The sequence below is a fragment of the Medicago truncatula genome, chromosome 3, assembly GCF_003473485.1.
Source record: "Medicago truncatula cultivar Jemalong A17 chromosome 3, MtrunA17r5.0-ANR, whole genome shotgun sequence".
Lineage (NCBI taxonomy): Eukaryota > Viridiplantae > Streptophyta > Magnoliopsida > Fabales > Fabaceae > Medicago > Medicago truncatula.
This window is the reverse complement of record NC_053044.1, coordinates 36,811,595-36,828,127: the sequence shown is the minus strand read 5'-3', so window position 1 is coordinate 36,828,127 and position 16,533 is coordinate 36,811,595. Positions and strand designations below refer to the sequence as shown.

The 16,533-nt window shown below is 36.1% G+C and overlaps 1 protein-coding gene across 1 annotated transcript; it reads left to right on the top strand.

Moving 5' to 3' along the window:
- Nucleotides 1–1,859: 1,859 nt before the first annotated feature.
- On the top strand, nucleotides 1,860–16,032 carry LOC25489411 (acetyl-CoA carboxylase 1-like). The gene is given in 30 exon segments (XM_013605390.3): nucleotides 1,860–2,166; nucleotides 2,285–2,491; nucleotides 2,568–2,729; nucleotides 3,232–3,324; nucleotides 3,413–3,508; nucleotides 3,606–3,779; nucleotides 6,998–7,091; nucleotides 7,238–7,425; nucleotides 7,506–7,556; nucleotides 7,636–7,675; nucleotides 7,795–7,919; nucleotides 8,004–8,120; nucleotides 8,217–8,291; nucleotides 8,388–8,444; nucleotides 8,534–8,638; nucleotides 8,793–8,879; nucleotides 8,961–9,341; nucleotides 9,463–9,573; nucleotides 9,660–9,746; nucleotides 9,833–10,009; nucleotides 10,357–10,434; nucleotides 10,535–10,657; nucleotides 10,809–11,362; nucleotides 11,481–11,718; nucleotides 11,836–12,191; nucleotides 12,284–12,497; nucleotides 13,108–13,284; nucleotides 13,366–15,519; nucleotides 15,643–15,656; nucleotides 15,658–16,032. Coding segments are annotated over 30 exon segments (6,696 nt in total). The 5' UTR covers nucleotides 1,860–1,884; the 3' UTR covers nucleotides 15,737–16,032.
- Nucleotides 16,033–16,533: the final 501 nt, after the last annotated feature.

Here is a 16,533-nt window from a genome sequence, read left to right as displayed (position 1 = left end):
TCTCATTTTGATTTGTTAAAAAACAAAAAAAGTCAATTGAAGGTTTTTTTTTTTTTTTTTTTTTGTCTTATATGAAGTGATAATCTACTGAAATTAAACTCACACACAACTGTGAGGTCCCGGATTCGAACTCAGGTCACAACGTCCGGCTTTGCAATTTCGGCATTTGCAAGTTGAGCTAGGACTTCTAGACAATTGAAAGTCGTTTTATTAAGTGCAGTAAATTAATTTTGTTTATTTTTATCAAAAATCATTTCAATCACTCTAGGAACAAACTGCATAGTACACTGGGCATCAAGAAACAACCTTGAGGTGAAAATGGCATATTCCTTAGGTGAAATCGCTGAGTTTCCTAATCACTTCAATTCTCACGTACAACGACAAGCGACCATTCCCATGAAAGTTGGGTGTAGACAAGCAACACTCTAGAATTATGTTCCTTATTATGGAACAAAACTACGTATCACAGTTAAGGTCGAGATTCCACATATTTGTGCTTAAAAACCAATGTTGTGGGGATGGTCCCTTGTCTTTGTGGGAATTGAAGTAATGTGGACCTCGAGTAAGTTGTAGCAAATAATACATTTTGCTCGTTCTGAGTCTAACAAGAAATTTTCTTTTTGGAATCATTTTATGCGGATTTGGGATTATTGTTAAGTGGACTCTACAGTTAATTAATAAATTAAAGGTAGATATTGTACCTACATCGTAACAAATAGTTTGTTCTAATAATAATTCTTAATTTTTCACTTTACACTTTACTCACTTTAAACGATCCTTTACTGGTTTATACTCCTCTCTCTCTCATTATAAAACAATTTTGTCCATAAATGACTTCCTTACCTTTTGTCCCGAAACCACAATGATGGACATCTGCAAAGGGTATCCGCAATGGGTAAGGTAAATCCGCTTTCATGAGTTCGGGTTTGAGTTTAGGTAATTATCCACAAATTTAAATGGGTATGAGCGCGGGAGGACACTTTAAGATTTAATCCAGCAACCTGCGTATACATATTTATATAATATGATTAGAGAAATATATTTAAATAATTAATTTATTTTTGGTGTACAATTAATTAATTAATTTAGCTATTTGAGCCTAAACTTAAACCTAAAAACTGTTTAATCCTGTACACATTTATTTTTAGGGATATTTTGGATGTTTTTTATTTGGCTAAATACTACAATTTGTACTATAATGAGTTGATTTGGATTTTTTTTGGATCATAGTTTTATTTCAATTGTAATGTTTGTTACTTGTTTTTCATAGTTAAAGTAGGAGTAATGGATGCATGTATGATCACTTGGGTGGCCATAGGTATTGGGAAGAGCACTAAAGTTGCTCCATGAGGTTACAGACTTAAATAGGGGTATTTTTTTGCAAACGCAGGTATGGAAAGGGGCACTGTAATACCCTGCCCATAGGTACCCATTGCCATGTATCACCAAGTTTGTCAACTATATATAATTGATGTCGTAAAACTTTTAAAATATATTGATTGTGTTACTTGGATGAGAATGCTCATCATGATTTTTCTCATTTTGTTTTCCTACAACAGATTAGTCTGAACAACGTTTCTCTCACTTCTCTATTTTCTATTGCACTTCCTCAACACAACATTCATTGTGCATGTTTCTATTTGCTTATGGAAAATTAATGCTTCATTTTTCTATTGGCTTTACACATTTCATATATATGTATATATATGGCATACATACATTTTATGAATAGAAAGTTAGAAGGAGAACGTGCTTAGCAAATAATACAAAGTTGTTGACTTCCCATTCCAAGGTTTGCGTGTCTTTTATCTATTTCTTCTTTTACTTCTCTCTCTTTTTTTAATGCCGATTCTCTCTGTTTGAACAACTAGAAGGAGAACAATAATGGCTAGCGTGGGTGAATACTGCAATGCCCTTGGGGGAAACATGCCAATTCATAGTATTTTGATTGCAAACAATGGATTGGCTGCAGTCAAGTTTATTCGCAGCGTTAGGAGTTGGGCTTATGAGACGTTCGGAACGGAAAATGCTATTTTCTTGGTTGCCATGGCTACTCCAGAGGACATGAGAATCAATGCAGAACATATAAGAATTGCTAATCAGTTTGTGGAAGTACCTGGTGGGACCAATAACAATAACTATGCCAATGTGCAACTTATTCTAGAGGTGCGTGATGTCGACTTCATGAGATTACTTCAGCATATTCTTGTCATTCAAATCATTTCAATTCTTAAGTAGTTAAGAATATTCTAAATTCTTAATGGTAGTGCAATGTACTTCCCAGATTGCTGAGATAACTCACGTTGATGCGGTGTGGCCTGGTTGGGGTCATGCATCAGAGGATCTTGAGCTTCCAAATGCATTGAAAGAAAAAGGAATTGTATTTCTTGGACCTCCTGCTATATCTATGGCAGCTTTGGGAGATAAAATTGCTTCATTGTTGATTGCTCAAGCAGCAGAAGTGCCAACCCTTCCATGGAGTGGTTCTCATGTAAGTTTCACCTCCCCCTTTAGTTTATTTCTTTTGTATGGGGTTCCCAACTTATGACTTTTCAAATTTTTTCCAGGTGAAATTTCCTCCAGAAAGCGACTTGATTACTATTCCTGATGAAATTTACCGTGCATCATGTGTTTATACAACAGAAGAAGCAATTGCAAGTTGTCAAGTTGTAGGTTACCCTGCAATGATCAAGGCATCATGGGGGGGCGGCGGTAAAGGCATAAGAAAGGTTTGCTTCTTGTGTGGTTAACCATAGTATCAATGCCTATTAACCATTGCAATGGACATTAACATGTTGAAACTTATAATAATTTGAGAAAATAAAAGTGATTAAATGTAATTACATGTGTCGGTGTCAGACACAAGTAGGGACAACCATTATCATGTGCAACATAGACTATGGCACATGGCCTCAATTCCCCCAAAAACATTAATTAGAAATGTATAAGGGCCCAAGTTTTAATCAAATTTGAAATTCTTAACTCAATTATATCAATAAATCCCAAATCTTGAGGGCTTCAAAGTGTTTAAGAGTCTAAATTTCTGCATATATTAATTCCGGCATCCAAAAATTTGAGGGCCCAAAATTAAAACAAGGCCTCAAAAATAGATAAAAGGGCCCTAGACACCGGACGAAACTTCAATCTTGACGATAATCTTGTGCCAATCATATTTGTGGTGTGTTTTATTAGATAAAAGTTTATAAAATAACATACATATGGATATTTTAGGTTCATAATGATGACGAGGTAAGGGCATTGTTCAAGCAAGTTCAAGGTGAAGTTCCAGGCTCACCTATATTTATAATGAAAGTTGCTTCCCAGGTTAGATAAACAACTGAACTTTGATCTGAATGAGCATGATTCTTGGAGTCTTGATTATATTCTGACGATCTCTCTTGTTTCCAAATAGAGCCGACATCTTGAAGTCCAATTGATTTGTGATCAGTATGGAAATGTTGCAGCTTTGCACAGCCGTGATTGCAGTGTTCAAAGAAGGCATCAAAAGGTATGAAAAGCTTATGATACTACACCAAATTGTTATGGTGGAAACAGGAAATGAATCTCACAAGTTACAAGTTAAATAATGAACCATCTGTTAACAGATTATTGAGGAAGGTCCCGTTACTGTAGCACCTCCAGAAACAGTGAAAGAACTTGAACATGCGGCTAGAAGATTAGCTAAATCTGTAAATTATGTTGGGGCAGCTACCGTTGAGTATCTTTATAGCATGGAAACTGGCGAGTACTACTTTTTAGAGTTGAACCCACGACTACAGGTGTTTTACTATAAACTTGATTTTAGGCAACACCATAATTAATTTGCTACGTATATCTCTTTTTTCCTTTAGCATCCATAATCATTTATTATCTCTTTTAACTGAAAAATCAATAATTAATGTTGTATTGAACTTTCAAAATACAAGTAAATAGAAACAATTTCTTATCTGCAAATGCAACAAGTGCAGAAGAACCAAAGGGATGTTTTTAATGGAAAATGGACATTTATGATTGACATTTATGATTAAACATAGAAGCATGTATTTGTTGGTTTTAAAGGATATGAGAGAAAAGTAATATGGAAATGACATATCGGAAGACAGAAATATGTTTATAACATCAAACTCATCCTTACAAACACTTCACTGCTCTGTAAACTATTGCCTTTAAAATGAATCATAACTGAAAAACAACTCACTAATGGCTCTTACAAAACTTATTAATATCATAACTGAAAATACTAAGGCAGTTTCTACAAAGCTCCTTGCCTTACTTTCTTCAAAGTCCCGACTTGTTTTTTAATATTTCAAATCTTGCTTTTGGTAAAGCCTTTGTTAACACATCGACCCCTTGATCATCAGCTTTGAACTCTTTCACCAAGATCTTATTGCTTATTCTAATTGGAACATCCCTCTATGTCATCATCAAAATATTCGGAAGTTTCTGGCAGCTAGCGCCTTTTTTATTGGCTGATTTAGAGCATAACTTTTAGCTCTCATATTTTCATCTTAAATACATCTCTACCTTTAACATCTTTGTTCAAGCACACATTATCTTCAAATATGACTTTTTAACACTAAGCAAATTTTGATCAATGTCAGGAAAAAATAAAACATCAAACAATTTGAATGAACCAAATTAGTCTGAAAATATTTATGGTCATGAGTTACCAAGTTTTGGATTTTTCTTTACGTTTTTCAGTTCAAATTTACTATATTTTTTCTTTTGCACTATATTTTATCATTTTTGGCAATCATCTCTAATATTATTTAACTTAAATATATTTCATAAAAAATCTAAAATACATAGAACAAATATTTTGTCAAAAAAATTCGTTTAATGAACATATTTATTATTTTTTAAAGGTTTAATAGCAGTTTTAACCCCCCAACTTTCCCAACGTTGCGATTTTGGCCCCCTAAGAAGAAAAAAAAAACTACAAAACCGTCCCCTAAGTATTGCATTTGTGGCAGTTTTGGCCCCCAAGACCAATTTTGACTCGGTCTACGCTGACGTGGCACCCTAAGTGAGGTGCCACGTGTTATTTTTTATATTTTATTTTACCAAAAATTGGTCTTGGGGGCAAAAACTGCTATAGTAAAAGTTAGGGGCGGTTTTGTAGTTTTTTTTTCTTAGGGGGTCAAAATCGCAACTTCGTAAAAGTTAGAGGGCGAAAACTGCTATTAAGCCCTTTTAAAATTAAGATATAGAAAAATTTATTTATTTAAATTAAATAATATATCAACATTTAGTATTGATCTACATATATACATTCAACTATATCCATTTATTTGTATTTAGCTATGTCCATTTTAGTAATTATACATTCAAAAGCAATTTTGATCGAAACTATCCAAACAACATCCATTTTGTTTAATCAATTCTACATTATTGTATCCAAACATAAATCAATTATGTCAAAATCAATTATATCAATATCATTGCCCCATGTCCACAAGTTTGTATGTGAGACAAGCCTATGCCATGTACCAAAATGATTTTCAATGTAATCTGCTGCTTCCGGTGACCAAAAAAATGTTGATTTTTTTCTTTCTGCATACACTACCTCAACAATAACCCAAAACCAACCTATCAACTATTCCATCCCATCATAGTTAGTATACTCAGTATGTGCATTTAGAATACAAGAGTTGTTCATTTTGGCAATAGTATCCTTTATGCATTTCATTGCACCCACACCCAACCACAATTGTTTGGTATCCTTCCAGATGTTGACAGTAGCATTTGTTACCCAAAGACGAGAATAATGACCAGCTCTACATAATCCTACTTTATGTAGGCTTTTATAAGACCACCAAATGATTCTTGATTGGGTTCTAACAAAGCTTTCTCACAAGATTCAACAAAGGTGAATGAGAGAAAAGTCATATGCACTGAATGACAAAGTATATGAGGTTGATAGTATTGTATGTTACCATTTCTGAAGAAATATGAATCCAATGTGTGTGAACATTGAAAAGTAAGCATAATTGGTATTTCCTTGCAACGAGAGCAAAATAATATTCAAGTAAAATCTTGCCTTTTAAAGGAAAGGTAACAATGAATCTTGAATCAGTAGATTACAATAGAGATGCATACCTTTGAGGTGATGGTAATTGCTTGATCATGATAACTGATGATAATATTGTCCATCACATCACTAATATTCAAAACAACCTCCGCGGAAGAGAGTAAGGATCATCGTTATAACCCCATCCTTGAGATGAGCTTATGCGGGTTTCAACGATTCAGAAGTTGGAGAGCCCGACCTCACATAGTGAAATCAGCCACCATCTTCTTTGGCACCTCGGATTTTCCCGTCGCCCTGAAATATTATGTACTCAAGATCCACGCATATGCATCTTCTTTTCTGTCGAATAGTGAGAGCTCAATTGATAACCCCATTCAGCGGGAATGAGATCTAAATGAAAGCACCAACTAATACAACGATCCAATTCGAGTAGGGATCCCACACCATAATTGAATTTATAGAAAGAAACTAAGAAAAAAGAAAGGAAATTGATTATATCTTTCATTGGTTCTAATTATAAAGCATACAATGCTTATACAGACTTATGCATACATTTGTTCAATGGCTACGTACAATAGCAATTAGTAACTAACCAATAGAATATACCTGATAGATCCCTTCTAGAATAAGATGAGTCACCCATGAGTTTCTCTTTCGACATGTAAGTTCGTTGGGCCTTCTTATGATCGTATCAGCCACACGCCTCATGGCTCATGCTAGGCGCCTCGTGGCGAGTACTACTTTTTAGAGTTGAACACACCTGACTACAGGTGTTGTACTATAACCTTGATTTTAGGCCACACCATAGTTGATTTACTTTTCTCTTATAACTTGATTGCTTCTTCTTTTGACTCTGGTTTCTCCAGTTGTTTATGGTTGATATGCAAGTATTCTGTTCGAAAATGGACGTAGAAACACAGTGTTCCTTGTGATGATGCTTAGATTTTTGCATTTATTGATATATAGGTTGAGCATCCTGTTACTGAATGGATAGCTGAGATAAATCTGCCAGCAGCACAAGTTGCAGTTGGGATGGGTATCCCTCTCTGGAAAATTCCTGGTACAACTTCACACACACACACACACACACATATATATATATATATATATATATATATATATATATATATATATATATATCTTACTATATTGCACTCTTCTTGTTTGCTTGATTTCTTACATGTGTCACACATTATCACTTAACAGAGATTAGGCGTTTCTATGGGATGGAACATGGTGGGGGAAATGATGCTTGGAGGAAAACATCAGTTTTAGGTACCCCTTTTGATTTTGACAAAGCACAATCTACAAAGCCAAAAGGTCATTGTGTGGCTGTGCGAGTGACTAGCGAGGACTCCGATGATGGTTTTAAGCCTACAGGAGGAAAAGTGCAGGTTAACCACTATATCAAACAGTAATCACATCTTTTACTTTATTCATCCTGTAACACGTACTGAGTTAAATATTTGTACAGGAGCTCAGCTTTAAAAGCAAGCCAAATGTGTGGGCATACTTCTCTGTTAAGGTAAGTCTTCTATTTCTTCGATTTTGTAAGTTTAACTTGAATGTCTAGGTGCTAAATTTTGGCAATTATATGTTTGCAGTCCGGAGGAGGAATTCATGAATTCTCAGATTCTCAATTTGGTAAGTAGTAACTGCAACTCATGCTTTCTTTCTTTTTCTTGCATACATGTATTTACACAGTTCCCAATATTATGGCTTATCTTCTATCAGATGCTTATATCCTATGTTTTTTACCGCAGGACATGTTTTTGCTTTTGGAGAATCTAGAGCTTTAGCAATTTCAAATATGGTACTAGGGTTGAAGGAAATTCAAATTCGAGGAGAAATCCGTACCAATGTTGATTACACAATTGATCTTCTGAATGTAAATAACTACCACGATGACAAATTAGTTTTATGGCATGTTTTTATAATGTAGAAGTGACATTATTACCATATTTGATCTCAGGCTTCAGACTACAGAGACAACAAAATTCACACAGGTTGGCTAGACAGTAGAATTGCAATGCATGTTAGAGCAGAGAGGCCTATGTGGTATTTGTCTGTTGTTGGAGCGGCACTCTATGTAAGCAAACTTTTTTTTATATATATATATTTTTCTCCTCAATTTTTTGTTGTTTCTCATCATGGAATTCATGACATGTGCTTCCAATTAATGCAGAACGCTTCTGCTAGCAGTGCAGCTTTGATTTCAGACTATGTTGGCTATCTTGAAAAGGGGCAAATTCCTCCTAAGGTATTTTATCCAAATGGGAGGAACATGTGATTCGTAATGCATCTAACTCTATTCTTATTTTCTAGTGATACTAATTTATGTTGATAACTATGCCAGCACATTTCTCTTGTCCGTTCTCAAGTTTCTTTGAACATTGAAGGAAGCAAATACATGGTATGTAATTCCCTTGCCTTTTTTTGGGACTTACAGTATCATAGGTAATGCTCAATTTGCATAACTCATCTTCCATGACAATTTTCTAGATTGACATGATACGAGGAGGACCTGGATGTTACAAATTGAAATTGAATCAATCAGAGATAGAAGCGGAGATACATACTTTATGTGATGGAGGTTTACTGATGCAGGCAAGTATTGTTCTCTGAATTACCCGTGTTTGTGCTTTTGTAGTTCTTACCACTATAGTATCATCATGTACATTTCTCCCTTTAGTATTTTATTCCAGTCCTTTGTTCTCTGAATTTTCTTGATTTCTTAACCGGTGGTTCCCACCTGTTACAGTTGGACGGGAACAGTCATGTAATATATGCAGAGGAAGAAGCAGCTGGAACTCGCCTTCTAATAGATGGAAGAACTTGTTTTCTTCAGGTGAAACTAGTTTATTTCTACCTTTAATAATTCTATTTCTTTTCATTGTGGCTGAGGTAACTAATCCCCTTTTATATGCAGAATGATCACGATCCATCAAAGTTAATTGCAGAGACACCCTGCAAGCTTCTGAGATATTTGGTTGTAGATGACAGTCACATTGATGCAGACACACCATATGCTGAAATTGAGGTCATGAAGATGTGCATGCCTCTTCTTTCCCCTGCTTCTGGGATTATTCATTTCAAAAAGGCTGAAGGTCAAGCCATGCAGGCCGGTGAACTTATAGCAAAGCTTGATCTAGGTGACCCTTCTGCAGTAAGAAAGGCTGAACCCTTCAACGGGAGCTTCCCAATCCTGGGTCCTCCTACTGCAATTTCAGGTAAGGTTCACCAGAAATGTGCAGCAAGCTTAAACGCTGCACGAATGATTCTTGCTGGCTATGAGCAAAATATTGATGAAGTGAGTAAATATTTCCTCTTGATTCATTTGCAATGGAATCTGATAGTATTTTTGGATTTTATTATTATTATTGGAGGCTTGTAAATGCGTTTCTTATTAACAAGCTAGACATATGTCTCAGGTTGTGCAAAGTTTGCTCAATTGCCTTGAAAACCCCGAATTGCCTTTCCTTCAATGGCAAAAGATTTTGGCTGTTATGGCAACCCGACTTCCTAAAGACCTAAGAAATGAGGTAGAGGGACACATTACTGATTTCCCCTTCTGATTGAACGTTTTCTGAAGTGATTTGATCTTCCCTTGAATTATGTTGTTTTTTAGTTGGAAGCAAAATATAAGGAGTTCGAGAGTATTTCAAGCTCCCAAATTATTGATTTTCCTGCGAAATTATTAATGGGGATTCTTGAAGTGAGTTGATGTTCTTGAATCGTTCATTCTGATGTTTTCAGTTTAATACGAATAAGTAAATTCATCAGGTGTGTTTTATACTGCAGGCCCATCTTTCCTCCTGTCTTGAAAAAGAAAAAGGAGCCTTAGAAAGACTAATTGAACCTCTGATGAGTCTTGTAAAATCTTATGAGGGTGGAAGAGAGAGCCATGCTCATAAAATTGTTCAGTCTCTATTTGAAGAGTATCTTTCAGTTGAAGAACTATTCGGTGATAATATTCAGGTTAGCATGATTATATGATTAATTGTACTAATATTATTTGCTAAATTTAATCTGTTATGACCTGTTGGCTTCTACCCGTCAAATTAGCATGATGGTGTGTTTTTTTCCTGTTACTTTCAGTTAACATTTTCCGTTATTTATTTACTGGAAACAAACTGTTTATTGTATGTCTCATGGTGCTCATATAAAAGCATGTCTCCACATTTTATTTTTCTTCATTTCCATGTTCATTCCATTGAACTAACTATCACTTTTATCATTCAACTACTTTTGAATATGAAAGATGTATTTCTAATCATTTAGCTGTTCTGAATATTCACAACATGTTCCCTTTCCCTAACATCTAGGGTGATGTAATTGAACGACTCCGTCTTCAATCCAAGAAAGATTTGTTCAAGATTGTAGATGTTGTGCTCTCTCATCAGGTATAAACTTTTATAGCGTACTCATCTCGAGTGATTTACTTCCTTGATGTCCTGTTGACACGGAACATATATTCTATTAACTGCATTTCATGGGTTTCAGGGTGTCAAGAGAAAAAACAAACTGATACTGCGACTAATGGATAAACTGGTTTACCTTGATCCTGCTGCCTATAGTGACCAATTAATTCGATTCTCCAAACTCAACCATATAGTTTATTCTGAGGTTGGTCTTGCTATATAGAGGGTTCTATGATCTGCATCATGTTATATTTTAAGGAGTCACAATGTCTCTTTAAATTTAATCTTTGTATGATACTTTTAATTTCTTTAGAATATTTTGATGCAAATCCTTATTTGTGATCATCTTGATGCAGTTGGTTCTTAAGGCAAGTCAAATGTTAGAGCAAACTAAACTGAGTGAACTTGGATCCAGCATTGCTAGAAGTCTTTCTGAACTAGAATTTTTTACCGAGGATGGTGAAAATACTGATACTCCGAAGAGGAAGAGTTACATTAATGATCGAATGGAAGACCTTGTGAGCTCTCCTTTGGCTGTTGAAGATGCTCTTGTTGGTTTATTTGATCACAGTGATCATGCCCTTAAACGGAGGGCTGTGGAAACTTATATCCGTAGGCTCTACCAGCAATATCTTGTCAAAGGGAGCTTAAGGATGCAGTGGCACAAATCTGGCCTTATTACTACATGGGAATTCATAGAAGAAAATTTTGAACAGAAGAAATTGGGAGTGATGGTTGTAATTAAATCTCTTCAATTTTTGCCAGCAATAACCAGTGTTGCATTTAGGGAAGCAACCAAGAACTTTCACGATGCATTTAAAAGTGGTTCTGGCGACTCAAGTAACCATGGGAATGTGATGCATATTGGATTAGTGGGCATCAACAACCAAACGAGTTTACTTCAAGATAGGTACATTTTTGGAAATTTAATACATTATTTTGAACCTGCTTTTTTTAGTAGTTTTTTTTTATTGTCAAAGTACCAATGGTTATGTTGTAGTATAGCTTAACTTTTTGGTCTTTTGCAGTGGTGATGAGGATCAGGATAAAAAAAGAATCGATATGTTGATCAAAGTACTCAGAGAGCAGGAAGTAGGGACCATAATACATGCTGCAGGTGTTGGAGATATTAGTTGTATCATACATAAGGATGAAGGGTTTGCTCCAATGAGGTATTCCTTTCACTGGTCAGCTGAAAAGCTATATTATGAAGAGGAACCTCTGTTGCGCCATCTGGAACCTCCCCTATCCATTTATCTTGAATTGGTTAGTTATTTTGCGGTTTAAGTCCTCGTTTTATTTTAGAATATGGTAAAGAAGCATATAATGCATATTCCACTTGTATGCTTGATCTTTGACTCATCAATATTTGTCTAATTATAGGACAAGCTTAAAGGCTATGAAAATATCAGGTATACACCATCCCAAGATCATCAATGGCACCTCTACACTGTTGTGGATACTAAGCCACTACCAATTCAAAGAATGTTTCTTCGAACACTTCTCAAACAGCCAATCCGAAATGAAGGACACTCTTCTTATCAAAGACTGGATGGAGAAACGTCTCGTACCCAATTGGCTATGTCCTTTACTTCAAGGAGCATTCTTAGGTCCCTAATGGGTGCAATGGAGGAGTTGGAACTTAACTCACACAATACCACCATCAAATCTGAACATGCTCATATGTACCTCTATATCATCCGCAAGCAACAAGTAGATGATCTTGTGCCTAATTCCAAGTAATTATGACTAAATTCTCATAATATATTCTTTATTAGTGTGTAGTAAAGAAGATTTCATCTGGTTCTTACATTTTGGATGTTGATACCAGGAAAATTAACATCGAAGTTGGTCAAGAAGAAACAACTGTTGAGGCAATATTGGAAGATCTGGCACGGGAAATCCATTCCTCTGTCGGTGTAAGAATGCACAGATTAGGTGTTTTTGTGTGGGAAGTCAAGCTTTGGATTACAGCATATGGACAAGCAAATGGTGCTTGGAGGGTCATTGTAAACAACGTGACTGGTCATACTTGCACCGTACATGTAAGTTTTTATTCTCTTAAAAGTTTCAAGAAAAGCTTCCTGCATGTGACAACCTTCCACTTTGATTGGATATGTTAATTATCCAAGTGCTATATTTATTGTAGTTTGTACGCTCTAAGTGCCTATAATTTTTAAGAATTTCATGAATACAACTCGTTAGCAAGTCATCTATTTGAGTTTATATAAGATTTATGATGAAATATTTTGATAGGAGAGAAAATACAGAAGCAAAAAATTTAACAAGAAATTGGTTGGAATATTATTCTTTTTAGAAAACTTTAGCCGCAAACTCTTTGACAATCTTTCCAAGTTCCAACGTGCAATTATTTGGTGAATTTGCATGGCAAACAGTTGGGCCTAGATTTTAGTGAATCTCACATGAAATTCACACAAAATGTATTAAAAAAGCTAAGCCGCTAGCATTGCTCCTCTTTTTATTTTGTTTTTAATAAAAAAGTACGATCATTAGGTAATTAGAAAATAAGTTCAGACAGTTGGAATCTTCTTGTACTGGTGAACATTATATTCTCAAGGTTAGATAAATTTTGTATTCTATATTAATGGAGACTATTTGGACAAAATTGATTTGATTATGATATCCAAAATTCAGATATATCGAGAAATGGAGGATGCCACCGCTCGTAAAGTGGTTTACAGTTCAGTCAATGTAAAGGGTCCACTGCATGGTGCATCAGTGAACAAAAACTATCAACCTTTGAGAGCTATTGACCGAAAACGTCTTGCAGCTAGAAAGAACAGCACCACATACTGCTATGATTTTCCACTTGTAAGTGATATTTATTGAATTTAGTTGAGTGGATTATAAGTCAAGTCAAATAGGTTATCTGATGAGAAATGCTTCTTGCAGGCATTTCAAACATCCTTGGAACAGTCATGGTCAATTCAACAAACAAGAATTCAAATATCCAAAGGTAAGGACCTCCTAAAAGTAACAGAGCTCAAATTTTCAGAGAAAGAAGGTATCTGCGGTACTCCTCTTGTACCTGTCGAACGTCCTCCTGGACTCAATGATGTTGGCATGGTAGCCTGGTTGATGGATATGTATACGCCTGAATTCCCATCTGGAAGGACAATATTGGTTGTTTCGAATGATGTGACCTTCAAGGCCGGTTCTTTTGGCCCAGGAGAAGATGCGTACTTTAGAGCAGTAACTGATCTTGCCTGTGCGAAGAAAATACCTTTAATTTACTTAGCAGCAAGTTCTGGTGCCCGGTTAGGTGTGGCAGAGGAAGTCAAAGCTTGTTTCAGAGTCGGTTGGTTTGAGGAATCTAATCCTGAGCATGGTTTTCGCTATGTATATTTAACACCTGAGGATTATGTTCGAATTAGATCATCCGTGATGGCACATGAATTAAAGATTGAAAGTGGAGAAACCAGATGGGTTATAGATACCATTCTCGGCAAAGACGTTGGACTAGGAGTTGAAAACTTGAGTGGCAGTGGGGCCATTGCCGGTGCCTATTCAAGGGCATACAAGGAAACCTTTACACTAACATATGTGACCGGTACAACTGTTGGAATTGGTGCTTATCTTGCAAGGCTGGGGATGAGATGCATACAGAGGTTTGATCAGCCTATGATTCTTACCGGTTTTTCAGCATTAAACAAACTCCTTGGTAGGGAAGTGTACAGCTCTCACATGCAACTTGGTGGATCTAAAATCATGGCAACAAATGGAGTTGTTCATCTTACAGTTTCGGATGACCTTGAAGGTGTTTCTTCTATTTTGAAGTGGCTTAGCTACATCCCTTCCCATGTAGGTGGTGCACTTCCCGTTGTAAATCCCCTCGATTCCCCAGAGAGGGAAGTGGAATATTTACCGGAAAATTCATGTGATCCCCGTGCTGCCATTTCCGGAATTCTAGATGTTAATGGAAAGTGGCTGGGAGGCATTTTTGACAAGGACAGCTTTGTGGAGACACTAGAAGGATGGGCTAGGACAGTTGTTACAGGAAGGGCAAAGCTTGGTGGAATCCCTGTGGGAATCGTTGCGGTAGAAACACAGACAGTAATGCAAATAATACCTGCTGATCCATGTCAGCTTGATTCTCATGAGAGGGTTGTTCCTCAAGCCGGCCAAGTGTGGTTTCCTGATTCTGCGACCAAAACTGCCCAAGCGATATTGGATTTCAATAGAGAAGAGCTCCCGCTTTTCATTCTCGCAAATTGGAGAGGCTTTTCGGGTGGGCAAAGGGACCTTTTCGAAGGAATTCTTCAGGCTGGTTCAACTATTGTGGAGAACCTTAGAACATACAAGCAACCCATTTTTGTATACATCCCAATGATGGGTGAACTCCGAGGTGGGGCATGGGTTGTTGCTGACAGTCGAATAAATTCAGGCCATATTGAAACATATGCTGAGCGAACGGCTAAAGGTAACGCCCTTGAACCGGAAGGAATGATTGAGATCAAATTTAGAACAGGAGAAATGTTGGAGTGTATGAGAAGACTTGATCAGCAACTGATTACTCTGAAGGAAAAACTTTCGGAAGCCAAGAGCAACAAGGACTTTGGTACATATGATTCTCTGCAACAGCAGATTAGATTCCGTGAGAAACAGCTTTTGCCTTTGTATACTCAGATAGCTATCAAGTTTGTTGAACTGCATGATACTTCCTTAAAAATGGCTGCAATAGGCGCAATGAAAGAAGTTATTGATTGGCGTGACTCACGTTCTTTCTTCTATCGGAGACTGCACAGGAGAATCGGTGAGCACTCACTGATCAACATTGTGAGAGATGCTGCTGGTGACCAATTGACACATGTATCTGCCATGAACTTGCTCAAAGAATGGTATATGAATTCTGATATCTCCAAAGGTAGTGAAGATGCTTGGTTGGACGATGAAGCCTTCTTCAGATGGAGGAATGATCCCTCAAATTACGAGGATAAACTAAAGGAATTGCGCATCCAAAGATTGTTGCTTCAGTTGAAAAATATTGGTGACTCGGATCTAGATTTACAAGCTCTATCTCAAGGTCTTGCCACCCTTTTAAGTAAGGTAAATAAACACTTGTTATTATCTACTCCCTCCGCCCCAAATTACATCAAGGATTTACATTTTATCATTTGCTTCATCATGTTTTGAAACCACGCTTGTTATTATTTGAATTTTCGTGTGCAGTTGGAAGCATCAGGTTGCAAAGTTGACCGATGAACTTCGCAAGGTACTTGTGATCTGCCCATGCACTCATGTTGTATTGTGTTCACGTCATTGATACGTGACCATATAGAAATGTACCTTTTTTACGATGTTATCATCAAAGTAGCAGCGTCCCTCGGAAAATGGACTTTCACTTGAGGGATCAAACTGTAAATGACTTATGTCTTGGATAGATATTTAATTTATGCAGTTTGAGGATCATAACAAGCATCACCATGTTTGGTCTATTTATTTGCTGGTCGATTGATTCTTTGCGTGTATCTGAATAAACATGTAATAATTTGAACATTGATTATTTTATATGAACAAAAAAGTTTTGGGCAGTCACATATGCTTCCCAACAAGTTTATATATATTACAAAGTTTTGGATAAATCAAAGACCTATCCAACTTGTTGAAGTAACAATGCATTGTTCTGTTTGAATTTCCTAGCACTGTGATTGTATTTGAATTCTAGGTTAAAGTTATATTTTAAGTCATATTGATAATTCTTCTTGAAAGTGAGTGGGATTGAAGAAATTTTGAATGCTGATTGAGGTAAGAAAAACATTGCTCTGTAGATTTATTAGCTTCTTGTAGTTTTGCTTTTTGTAGTTTTGCCCTGTAGATTTAATAGCATTGATGTGTCACTAAAGTGGTTTTGCTTCTTGGAGTTGTATTATTAGCTTCTTGTAGCTCATAATGAAGGTGTTAACTTACTTGAAACGGGGTAACATGTAGTGTATATGAAATGAGATAATAATAAGCTAGATTTTGGTCTGAACTTTTAATGTGTTTGATTTTCTAAGGAAATTAAATTATTTTCATAGAGGTAATAATGGACCAATGCATTTGCTTGCAACTGAGATTTTG